Genomic DNA, 12,948 nt, shown 5'->3' on the forward strand with positions numbered 1-12,948 from the left:
TCTCAAAGAAACTGACACTATTTTGGGGATAGACCCGCCCTGTGCTGGCAGTGTCCCTCGGTGGGGGGCGGCAGTTAGGAGTCCCTGCAGCCGGGAATAGACGCATGCACACAGCATCTATTCAGAAAGGCAGAGGGCCTGGGAGCATGACCATGTCTTTTTAGTGATGGGAAATGGGGGCGTGGTCTGCTGGTGTGACTGCCCCATGAGTCCGTGCCCCGTCCCCATAGGTCACACCCCTTTTTGGGCGAGTGCCCCACTTCCCTTACAAGAAATGTTGGGAAGTATGCACTTGCGCATCCATTGCCGATGGAGGGGGGCAGGGTATAGTGATAACAGATCAGTAAATATATGTTCCCAATGTCCATGTCCCTCATCTGGATATGTCCAATGTATATCTCTACGTATGATATATATATAGCAATCCAAATCCAATTCCTAGTATACGCAATATGATATATATAGCAATCCAAATCCAATTCCTAGTATACGCAAGTATACCTGGCTAATAAAGCTGATTCTGACTATGGAAGCCACTGAGATGAGCGCGCATCCATCTATATAATCAAGTACATCACACACACATATGTTGTGTATCTATGGGGCTAGTACAGCATGGATTGCTAATTATAGAACTTGCAAATTGCGCTATTATTGAATGACTGCGCATGCATTCCGCACGCATCACACGTGCACAAGCGGAATAAGTGAATTAGTGACAGAAAATGTGTTTGAATTGTAAAAGTAATCCTCTCACAGTCTGTCAGGAAGCTGGCATTTAGGGGTGGAAGCCTTCCATTTTCTGGGTGTGCCAGTAAAAACGTAGATGTGTCCAGAAATTTTTGAGGAGAGTCGGTGACATCAGGGATGGCCATTCCCAACCTGTCTGTCACAGATTGGTGGAAGCCTAAAGCCCAGTACACATGGGGTGATTCTAGCCTATATAGCTGGGGATATGGTTGCTAAATGACCTGTGTGTATGTCGCTTGAAGCATATTCCCACGACCTGCCCTGGGGTGGTCACTGGTCGGACGAGAATGCTCCTGCAATTAGCTATTTCCCCCAGCAGAGAGTCTCCTTTTTACAGTATAAGCGACATCTTTGGTTGCTGATGAAAACAGGACACTGAGCATTGCTCTGTGTGTACGGAGCATTAGACCTACTCACATTTGCACAGACAGTAAAATCATTTAGATGGTTTGGAAATTGCATATGTATTTGCAAGTGGCTAGCTATTAGCAATTAGTTTAAACTCGCAATTTAGCAAGAGACAGTTTCTCTTTCTGTCTAGGTGTCACTCCTTGCAGTCCTTTGTGAATTCTCACATTAGCAATCTATGCTGAATTTGCCCCTATAATGGGTGAAGGGTGTGTGACCCAGGGGAACCCTCACCATGAAACCTGCTCCCATGTCCTACAATACTGTACTTATCTCTCCAGTGACTAGTATCTGCAGCGCTGCACAAATCACCAGGAAAATGTCGAGGTAGTAGACACTTTCCAGGCAATTTGTACCTGTGCAGTAAATGTAACCCAAAAATATCTCACTCTGCAGCGCATTGGAGTAAGTAGTCTGGGGGAGCAGTAACAGCCCAGAATTTTTTTTTTTTATACATTGAATAGAGTATTAAATATTTAACAGTACAGATGGCCTATAGCAGAGGTGGACAGAAGGTCGATCGCGATCTACCGGTCGATCGCAGACCTTCCACCAGTAGAGGGCGATCATTGTTTCAATTTAACAGTCCCCATTAGTACACATTTTCTTCTGAAGCCTCTCAGGGCTTGAGTCAGGAAGCGAAGGCAGGAGCTGAGAGAGGCTGCAGAGCAAGCAGAGCGGGCAGTGCAGCTTCAGTTTGGAGCAGGCTGAGCGGCTGCAGTGTCGAGCGACTGAAGTGTGGAGCAGCAGAGTGGGCAGAACGGCTGAAGTGAGCCACCATCTCAAAAAAAGTGAGGATTTTTTTTCTGAGGTGCTTTTTGTATTTATGGTGGCATGGGATAGGGGGGGGGGGACAGGGACTCTTGGTCATTGTTTTATGGCCCCACATTTTAAAAAATGGTTATCTGCTGTTATTTTGGGGGGGGGGGGGGGGGGGGGGGGGCAGGCAGCAGTACTGAGGGTGCACTGTCTAAGGGAATGGAGTTTTACATAGCACTTTTATTGTTATCACCAGAAGGTTAGTAAGCAGATGTCATTGGTTGAAATAATTTGTCCCTTATCAGTTCAGGAGTGCCTGGCCCGCATATGTGCAATATCATTCCAGGGGGGCCCACATGTGTGCTGTGTAATTCCATGGGTGCCCCCATGTGTACCCTATTAGTTTAGGGGTGCCCCATGTGTACCCTATTAGTTTAGGGGTGCCCCCTTGTGTACCCTTTCAGTCCAGGGGTGCCCCCATGTGTCCCCTATAAATCCAGGGGTGCCCGCATGGGTGCCATATCAGTCCAGGGGTGCCCGCATGTGTGCTGTATAATTCCAGGGGTGACCCCATGTGTCCCATATCAGTCCAGGGGTGCCCCCATGTGTGCCGTATAATTCCATGGGTGCCCCCATGTGTTCCCTATCAGTCCAAGGGTGTTTGCATGTGTGCTGTATAATTCCAGGGGTGCCCCCATGTGTCCCCTATCAGTCCTGGGGTGCCCCCATGTGTCCCCTATCAGTCCAGGGGTGCCCCCATGTGTCCCCTTTCAGTCCAGGGGTGCATGCATGTGTCCCCTATCAATCCAGGGGGGCCCGCATGGGTGCCATATAACTCTAGGGGTGCCCGCATGTGTGCTGTATAATTCCAGTGGTGCCCACATGTGTGCCGTATAATTCCATGGGTGCCTCCATGTGTGCCATACCAGGCCAGGGGTGTCCGCATGTTTGCCGTATAATTCCATGGGTGTCCCCATGTGTCCCATATCAGTCCAGGGGTGCCTGCATGTTCGCCGTATAATTCCATGGGTGCCCCCATGTGTCCCCTATCAGTCCAAGGGTGTTCGCATGTGTGCCGTATAATACCAGGGGGGACCCGCATGTGTCCCATATCAGTCCAGGGGTGCCTTTATGACATGCCACTGAGAACCTTCGGTGTGAAAGGAGTATTACGGTGTGTATACCATCATGTGTAATGGGTATTATCGTGTGCGGTATAATGTGTAAGAGGGACAGAATATTTTTATGGCCATTGCAGGGGATTGCTTGTTTAATAGGCGTAATCCTAGTGCAGTGTTCAATATATATATATATATATATATATATATATATAATTGTCATGTTTCTAAACTTCTAATATAAAATGTGCCCTCCTGTTTGGAAAAAAGTGCCCTGCCCGGTGAATCTCTCTCTCACTCTATAGCCATGGTGCCTATAACAATATCATATAGTGCGGGGGGAAAAATAATAATAATGTATGTATGTATGTGTATGTATGTATATATATATATATATATATATATATGTGTGTATGTTTATATATATATATATATATATGTGTATGTATATATATATATGTGTATGTATGTATGTATGTATATATAATATATATATATATATATATATATATATTATAGAATGTAAGCTTGTGAGCAGGGCCCTCCTACCTCCATGTCGGTTTGTATCTACCTAGTTTGTTTAATCACTGTTGTTTCCAATTGTAAAGCACAACGGAATATGCTGCGCTATATAAAAAACTGTAAATAATAATAATAATAATAATAATAATAATAATAATAAATAACTGCCATCATGAAGGAATGTTTTAGAATCTGTACTTTTCTCCTGATGATTAAGTACTATCCCTTTATGCTGCTATTTTGAACTTTTTGCACAATGTCTTTTTTTCACACTTATGCCATTAAATTGCTGCTTTTTTTTTGCATTATGGATGGTACGGCTTTTGGATAATGCCTTGTATTGTTACATTATATGTATAGTATGACATTGCCATGTGTCTGGATATGATTGTTACTAGTAATGACTCTAGAAGCAAAAGCTTCGAAAGCTAGTCTGCTACCTTCTGTGTTTGTTCATGTGTGAGAAAGAGATGTAGGGTGACATTTAATAAAAATCGCCCATTATCCCACTTTTTTGACATCGCATTTTTGCCTCGAATTCGCATATTTAATAAGGTGCATATTCCGGAATGAAAAGTGCGATTAAGTGCGATAATGTGCTAATTTTAGGCATTTCGGACAAGTATGGGAGCATCAAAGCAAGCGGCATCCACCCAAGAACGCTCCTCTGGACCATAGCCTTTCCAATCTACCAGATATTGAACTTGTCTGGAACGAATCCTTGAGTCCACCACTTTTTTCATTTCAAAGGCTACATCGTGATGAGCCTGAGGCAGCAGAGACTTGGGTCCTTTATTCTGGAACAGATTCAACACCAATGGTCTTAATAAGGAAATGTGGAATGTATCTGAAATCTTCAAAGAACGAGGAGATATCATTGTATATGGACCAATGAATCGAGGTGCAAACTTCATAGACAGGATAAGGAGTCTAATATTTTTGGTGGAGAGCCAAACTCTGTCACCCACTTTGAGTCTTAGGACTGCCAGTCTGTGATGATCAGAAAATTTTTGAAACCGCGGATTTTCTTAAAAAAGCATGGACATTCCTCCAGACATTTAAGAAGAACTGAATTGAAGAATTAACTGCCAGCATATCAAAAACAGGAAGACTTTGAAACTCTGGAACATCTGGATTGCGATCATATACAATGAAGAACAGAGTCTTTTCAGTAGAAGAGTGGTAAGAGTTGTTATGTGCGAATTCTGCCCATGGCAGAAGCTCCTTCCAATTATCTTGAGAAGAGGAAAGGTACAAACGCAGAAAGGCCTCCAAATCCTGATTTACCCTTTCAGTTTGGCCGTTGGATTGCGGATGATAAGACCAAGAGAAGTTCAGCTTCACTTGTAGAGCACTACACAACGCCCTCCAAAAGTTTGACACAAAATGTATCCCCCGGTCAGACACAATCTCTCTCAGAAGTCCATGTAACCGGAATACTTCAGTAATGAATATTTGAGCCAGTTTAGGAGCAGAGGGAAGTCCTTTTAGAAGAACAAAATGGGCCATCTTTGACGAGCGGTCAACAACGACCGAGATTGTGTTAAACCCTTGTGATGAAGTCCATCGACACGTGTGACCATGGTGACTTGGATATAGATAATTGCTGACGGAGACCAGCAGGAGTTTGACGGGAAGACTTGTGACGAGAACATTTTAATGCAGGATGAGATGAAGTCAGTGACATCTGTTTTCATGGAAGGCCACCAATATGCTCTCTTGATAAACTCTAGGGATTTCTTTATTCCACAATGGCCAGAAAAACGCGATGCGTGAGCCCACTGTAATAAGGATGGCCTGAGACCAACATCAACAAACGTCTTCCCTGGAGGAATGGACAGCACAGAGGTCTTTGCAAACACTGTAGGACTTCGGACAGGACTTATAGTGTGATCTGCTGTGGATGATGCGAATGACCTGGAAAGCGCATCCGCTTTGCCATTTTGAGATCCGGGACAAAAGACAAGACAAACTCAAATCTAGTAAAAAATAAAGCCCATCGAGTTAGCCTTGGTTTCAGACATTGGGCATTCTGTAAATATAGCAAGTTCTTGTGATCTGTAATAACGGATATAGGAAACTTGGCCCCCTCCAACAGGTAACGACATTCTTCAAAGGCCAGTTTGATGGCTAGCAGTTCTTGTTCACCAATAGGATAGTTTTCTTCAGCCGGAAGAAACTTCCTGAAGAAGAACCTGCAAGGGTGTAGGCGGCCATCCTCAGACTTCTGTGAAAGCATGGCTCCAACCCAAACAGAAGAGGCATCTACCTCCAAAATGAAAGGACGTGAACAATCAGGCTGAAGAAGAACTGGCGTGGAAGTGAAGACCTGTTTTAACTGCTAAAATACTGTTACCGCTTCGGGAGGCCACTTGGCTGGATTGGTTCCTTTGTGAGTTAAAGCAGTGATGGGACATATAATGGAAGAAAAGTTCTTGATGAATTTCCTATAATAATTGGAAAAGCCGATGAAGCGTTGAACAGATTTCAGAGTAGTGGGCTGTGGCCAATCAAGAACTGCTTGGACTTTTGAGTGATCCATGCTTAGCCCGGTTCCAGAGATGATGTAACCTAAGAAGGGAACTGAGTTTTCTCAAATTCAACTTGTCAGCAGAACCTTTACAGAAGACATTGGAAAAGGCTTTGTAGGCTTGAGGAAAAAGGGAATCGGTACATCTGTCAGAACAGACTTAGGTCTACAGTCATTAGGTCGACCCCGGAAGGTCGAATGGCCCCAAGGTCGACAGGGTTAAAGGTCAACATGGGTCAAGGTCGACATGGGCCAAGGTCAACATGGGTTTAGGTCGACAGTCATTAGGTTTTTCACTGTTTTTTTACCCGAATGTCGGCACAGTCGACATGGACACAGTTGGAGTTGAAGCGCAGCTCGCGATGCTACACTCGGCACACTATTTTATTCTCCCACCACACCCTAGTGGATGGTAGGGCATGAAATACCGCCTGTCAGCACATGTCGGCTCAAAAAAACAGTGAAAAACTCATGTTGACCTAATGACTGTTGACCTAAACCCATGTCGACCTTGGCCCATGTCGACCTTTAACCCTGTCGACCTTGGGACCAGTTGACCTTCTGGGGTCGACCTAATGACTGTCGACCTAAGTCTGATCTGACAGATGACCGTTTCCCGGAAGAAGACATAGAAGAAATGGACTGGACTGGCAACAGTTTTGGAAGACAAGTATGGTGGTAGTTCGTACCCAAGGAGAGGATTTCCATTGTACCCCAATCGATGTTTGGGGAGTTTTGTTGGAGCCATGGGAACCTCAAAACAATGGAATGGGTAGCTTTGGGAATAATTAAAAAAGACAACTCTTTTGATGGGCGTGGTCTGGCTAGTAATGGAAGCTTGAGGGATAAGACTCCCATTAACGGCAGATAACTGAAGCGACTGAGAAAGTTCTTGAGAGCTCAAACGATTATTGGATGCGAACTGTGCCGAAATTAAATTGGCCGCTGCCCCAGAGTCCAGCAAATACTGTAAGCGGACCACCAGGCAAAAACATTTGTATTGAGAGTAAAGAGTCCGACTTGGAGAATTATTATCTCGTCCTAGATTGGCTTAGATTGGGTGCAATTAATCTGCATCAGCTCATCAGAAGAAGTTGTAGGAGGAGAAGTAGATGGGCGAGAAGTGGAGTATAGCTTGCTCCTATCTTGACGAGATCTCTCCAGCTGACACTCCCGAAAACGAAGGTCCAATGAGGTAGGGAGATCTCAAGTAGCCAGTTCATCTTTCATGGGCTCAGACAACCCTACCAGGAAGGTGGAAATGAGAGGCTCCTCATTCCATTTATATTCGGATGCCAACGTTTGAAAATGGATGACGTATTGGGCCACAGAACGGGAGCCTTGATGAATCTGCAGGATTTTGGATGCTGCAGAGGTCACTCCTCAGGTTCGTCAAAAATTCTCCTAAACTGAGAGATAATGTCTGTATACTTTGAGAGCAAAGGGTAATTTCTTTCCCAGAGTGGTGAAGACCCAATCTAATGCAGAACCTGACAACAGGGATATAGGCCACTTTGGTTTGGTCAGAAGGAAAGTTCATTGGTTGAAGGGAGATTGGTGGGGCAGAACTGAGGACCGGCGCTATTGGCCAGCTACAACAAGATGGCGGTGCCCGATCTGGAGACAAACACTTACTACAGGTTCCCCTGCTGGGAGCGTACACTGGAGACTCCAGGAAGATGGTTGCGGCCAGGAGAACTCGCGCACCCCGCCCTGCACCCAGATGGACAGCCAGCAGACCCCGCCGCTGGAGGTGAACAGGTGAGCCCCAGCACCAGCCGTGACACAAGGCAAGCCATTGTCTGCAAGTCTGAGCGGTCACAGTGTAGGAGCATTTTATAGGGTCCACAAGAGTCTTCAGGGAAGAACAGTCAAACTATTGGTAAGCATATTCACTGAGTGCACTGCTATGGTGGCTAATGTGATGTGAACACACCAGTGGGGACTGATATTTATCATGATGTTTTTGTTTCCTAGGTGCCTGCTGTCAGCATGAGTACTGCACATAATGCCAAGAAGCCAAAAACATACTATTTCCACTCTGAATGGGAGAATTACTTTTTTTTCACAATGTCAAACTCAAAATGTGTATGTCTGATCTGCCATTCTAAAGTTGCAATTGCAAAAAGAGGGAATCTGGAACGGCATTTTAAAACCATGCACAGAAAGATTGACACAGATTATGCTCCTAAAAGTGAATTACGGAAGAAGAAAGTTCACCTGCTGAAACTGCACCTTAACATTCAGCAATCAGTCTTTACAAGACCCAGTGCTAAATCAAAGGCCTATTGCATCATTGCGTGTCAACCACATACTTGCAAAGCGCAAAAAAAAAAATTCAAGATGGAGAAATAGTCAAAGAGGCTTTTTTTAGAGGCAGCAGATGTATTATTCCAGTATTTTAAAAACAAATCTGAGATTATGTCATCTATTAAGGATATCCAGGTTTCCAGAAATTCTGTGATGCGACGCTGCGAAAGTTACAGTATGGCTGACAATTTAGTGGAGCAGCTACAAAAAGACCAAAAAGAGTGTGTCTTCTTTTCTCTGCAATTTGACGAGTCAACAGACCTGACAGACACATCACAACTTTGCATATTCTCTGGAATAGTTTTTGAAGATATGTCTGCTTAAAATCCTGCCACTAAAGGGAAAAACTAGAGGGGAAGACTTTTTTCAGGCCTTCAAGTATTATATTATGGACACACAACTACCAATATACAAACTTGTTTACAGAACCACTGATGGAGCACCGGAAGGACCAATAGGTTCATTGTCCTGTGCAAACATGATGAAACATTTCCTGACTTCCTAAATTATCATTGCATAATGCATCAGCAAGCTTTGTGCGGTTAAATGCTAAATATGGCTGATGTCATGGATATTGCATTTCAAATTGTGAATTCAATTCGAGCAAGAAGTCTTCAGAGGCGTCTCTTCTGATCACAACTTAAAGATAATGAAGCACCACACAATGACCTTTTATTGCACACTGATGTCCGATGGTTATGATCGCCCTGGGAGAACTCATGCGTGGCTGGTGGCTGCGGGGTCGCAGCACCTTCTAAAAGATAGAGTACTTTCGGTAGGGCCGGGTATGGTCACATACAGGAGAGCTCCGGTGTTCCATCCATGGAGAATCCCATTCACTATGTCCCACAGCCTGCCCCCTTCTCTGAATGTCCATCATTGCCTCCATTCATTGCTTCATTGAGTGGACCTAATGACTGCATCCCTTGCATACTGTACAGTGTACACACTGTTAATGATATTGTTATTGTGCATATCGTTGAGAAATCTTGTTTATTGTGTACCCAGCTTCAGTTCACTTTGTTCACTTTCTCTCTCCATAAGGTGGAGAGAGAAAATGAACAAAGAAGTGCTAGCCAACCAGCTCAACCAGCTCATAACTGTAATTTTTCAAACAAAGCCTATAACATGGTAATCAGGAGCGGATTGTACAGTATTTTGGGGGTTATTCTGGTTCACTCCTTCTGGCAAATTCCTTCTCAAATGGACAAAACCATGTGCACTGCAGGTGGGGTAGATGTTACTTGTGCATAGAGAGTTATATTTGGGTGGGATTTTATTTCAAAGTGAGATCTATATTGCAGTGGAAAAATAAAGCAGTCAGTATTTTCCCTGCGTAGAAACAAAATAACTCTCCCAAATCTAATAATCTCTGCACAATTTACATCTGCCCCCTGCAGTGCACACGGTTTGTCCATTTAAGAAGGAAATTGCCAGAAGGTGTGAACCAGAATAACCCCTTTATCTCTCTCTTAGTAAATAGACACCTTAAATCAATTCCATAAAAATCATCACCTCAATCATGTCCATAAGGTTGTCAAATTTCTGTATGAGATCAATTGTTAGTTTGCCATCCAGGTAGCAGATACGGTAGTGTATGGCTTTGCCTTGATGAGACACACATAATACATAGTCCCCAGAGTAACGGGCAGACTCTCGCACCAAGAATAATCCTTCTTCTCTAGTCTGAAGCTGTTGAACAGCCTGTAGCCCAGAAATAGGTCCATGGAACCAACTATGAATTAAAAACAGAGATTAATCAAGAACAATCAATGAACATGATTTAACAAAAGGAAAAAAAGTATCATATTTGAATAGAAAAGAGAGTATAAAGTTGCAAAAGATAAACTCACGGCATTAGGCTAAGCTGTGGATCAATTTTGATGGGTGGGCGCTCACGTAAATTACTGGCACACACAAGTCCCTCCAAGCCACTGGAATGGTGATGGGCACGGTACCAACCTCTAGCCTTAAAATAATTTAGGATAACAGTGTGGTAATGTACATTGAAATCTTATATATACACACAGCATTTATATATGCACATACATACATACATACATACACACACACACACACACACACACACACACACACACACACACACACACAGTATATATAAGTATTTTCCTTTACGTCACAGTTAAGTATGACTTTCCTGTGTTAGAGAAGCAAACAATGTACAGCACATGAAGTATTTAGTACTGTACAGTATGTTTCCAGGTGCACAAAATGTATTTTAATAACAAAGTAAACATTAATCACCAGTTGCATGCACTCAAACCACTTGGTGAAGATGCTGGACAGTCTGAAGTAGTTATGTCTTCTACATGTTAGATAAAGGCCACCATTGCAGCTCCTAGCGACTCAAATTTAATCGCACGCATCTTGCGCTTGTTTTGTGTGAACAACGAAAACTTGCAGGAGGCCAGGTCTGGACTGCACAGTGGATGAAGAAATTCCTTAATCCGTTCATGGGCCAGAAAATTCACCAAACTTGTGGGCAGTTGCATTGTGATGAAGAAGGGCACCATGGGTGAAAGTTCTTGAATGGTGTCTGGAAATGACTTCCAGCATTTGCAGCAGGCATTTATTTGTTTACCAGTGCATTGCTGAATGAGTGGTACGGAAGCTATATGTCCAGTCTTGACCAAAAACAGCCACTATCTGCTTGCCACGCTGCACTTTTATTGAAACATCTATGGTGGCGCACCTCCACTGTGCCGACTGTTGTTTGGACATAAGGATGAAACTATAGATGATCTTCCAGAGTTTGATAGAGCACCATTAAACCTGTCCAGCATGTTATGTGTCCTGAGCCTCCTTCTGCTCTCTTATCAGCTGATTAGGCACCCAGCATGCCAAACTTTTTGTGGATTATCAGGCTGATGGATCCTGATAAGATGTCTATCTTCTTCTCTAACTGGCCATGGTAACCCTGGTGGCTAAATAAACTATGGCCTGCACAGCAGCAATGCTGTTCTCAGTAATGGCAAACACGGTTAGGGCTCCTCAACTTCTGCACCAAAATTCTGCAAACCACTCAAACATAATGGTTTTGGACAGTGCTTCATCCCCACAATCTGTCAACTGTCTTATACAGTAGTCACCACTGTGGCAATGTAGATGGACACTGCTGTTAAGAGCTCCTTGTGCTATTATCCAATCTGACCATCCTATGTTCGGTACCTGCCTAATGTTTTGGTGAGCAGCAGCTTTGTCCTATCCAGCAGAAGCTGTGGTGTCTGGAAAAGGCTTCTGCAATGTGGCGATGCTGTGCAGCCCTGCGGTTTCCTTACCGGCGTGTGCACCTCCCCTGTTCACAATGTCCTGCTGGTGCCATCTTCACTGTGTGGCTTGCTGACATCCTGCTACGGCTCCCTCACTGATCCGTACAGCTGAGACAGTATGACCAGTGCTGATGCATACCTGTGATGCTCTACTTCCTCATGTGACAGTACACAGTGATTGCAGTACCCGGTGTCCTCTATTCCATTAATATGCTGCAGCAGACTTCTGCATGCTGTGTGCTCCGGGCTGTGTTTGGGGCTATAGTATACTGCTGATCTCCCCCATCTGGTCAGGGAGCCATGCTGAGTGTGCTGATCCCACTCTCCTTGCATGTTGGCTGTCCCATTGGAGCTCTGGGGCAGTGGTGCTATATGTGATGATATAGAGTCCTGTCTCTTCCAGTGTCTATCTGATAATATGCAGAAGGTATAATTGGAGCTCTTGCTAATACGCCACAATCTTTTCAGAGAGTTCTGGAGCTGGGTGGTGAAGCTGAGAAACGCATTTCCATACTGGAAGATTCTCACTCTCTTTTAAAAGTACTGGTCGCCTCCCTGATGACGCAGATGTCTTGCAATCTGCAATTTTGTGATGGATGTCCAGAAGGAGAGGGAACAATTCCTTTCTATAAAAACAAGCCTTTGTGAGTTAGGCCTGCCATAAGTTATGCTGTTCCTACCCAAGCTTTGTGTAGTGGCTAATGATGAAACCCTGTTCTTTGCGATCTCACAGGAGGCAGAGGTTTGATTAGATTGATATAACCTGGGCCGGAGACAAATTGAGGTGGATTGATCCCAGGATATTTATTGTGATTGGATTAAAGATTGCAAAAGCTGGCGATTCCTTGAAGAAGCCTATGGGCTTCTTACCGCAGCGCTGTATGAGGGATCCCTCACAGCATGCCCCACGGCCGGTGCTGTGCTCTGTGCATGTGCTGTCCCTTGCATTAATAACCGCATATGTTCAAGCATATGCGGTTATTAAGAATGCAATGCCCAGCGATACAGGGCAGTGGATGTTAGAACATCCCGCCCATTGTGTCAAGAGAAGAGGTAGTAGAGTAGGAGGAAAAGAAAAATGTAAGAAAAGAGAATGTGCCAGAGGATTCAGGTAGGGAATTGAGAAGGTCGCTGACTGAGGAGGAGCATACCATTTCATCTTTGATGTAATCAATCTTGTCCTAGAAGTAGGAAGCAAGAGCTTGTGCACCGATAGTGGCTGTTGGCTTGGGTGTGGGAGGGTTGGGATGTGCAAAGATGA

The 12,948-nt window shown here is 44.3% G+C and overlaps 1 protein-coding gene across 1 annotated transcript in view; it reads right to left on the reverse strand.

Moving 5' to 3' along the window:
- Positions 1 to 12,948, reverse strand: part of MATK (megakaryocyte-associated tyrosine kinase) — a 139,106-nt gene that overhangs the window by 51,712 nt on the left and 74,446 nt on the right. Inside the window, exons 4-5 of the mRNA XM_083179349.1 lie at positions 10,251 to 10,366; positions 9,913 to 10,132 (exon numbers count right to left, since the gene is read on the reverse strand). Of these exons, the coding sequence (XP_083035475.1) occupies positions 9,913 to 10,132; positions 10,251 to 10,366 (336 nt within the window). The remainder of the gene's footprint in view (positions 1 to 9,912; positions 10,133 to 10,250; positions 10,367 to 12,948) is intronic.

The sequence above is a fragment of the Crinia signifera genome, chromosome 1, assembly GCF_055691185.1.
Source record: "Crinia signifera chromosome 1, ASM5569118v1, whole genome shotgun sequence".
Taxonomy (NCBI): Eukaryota; Metazoa; Chordata; class Amphibia; order Anura; family Myobatrachidae; genus Crinia; species Crinia signifera.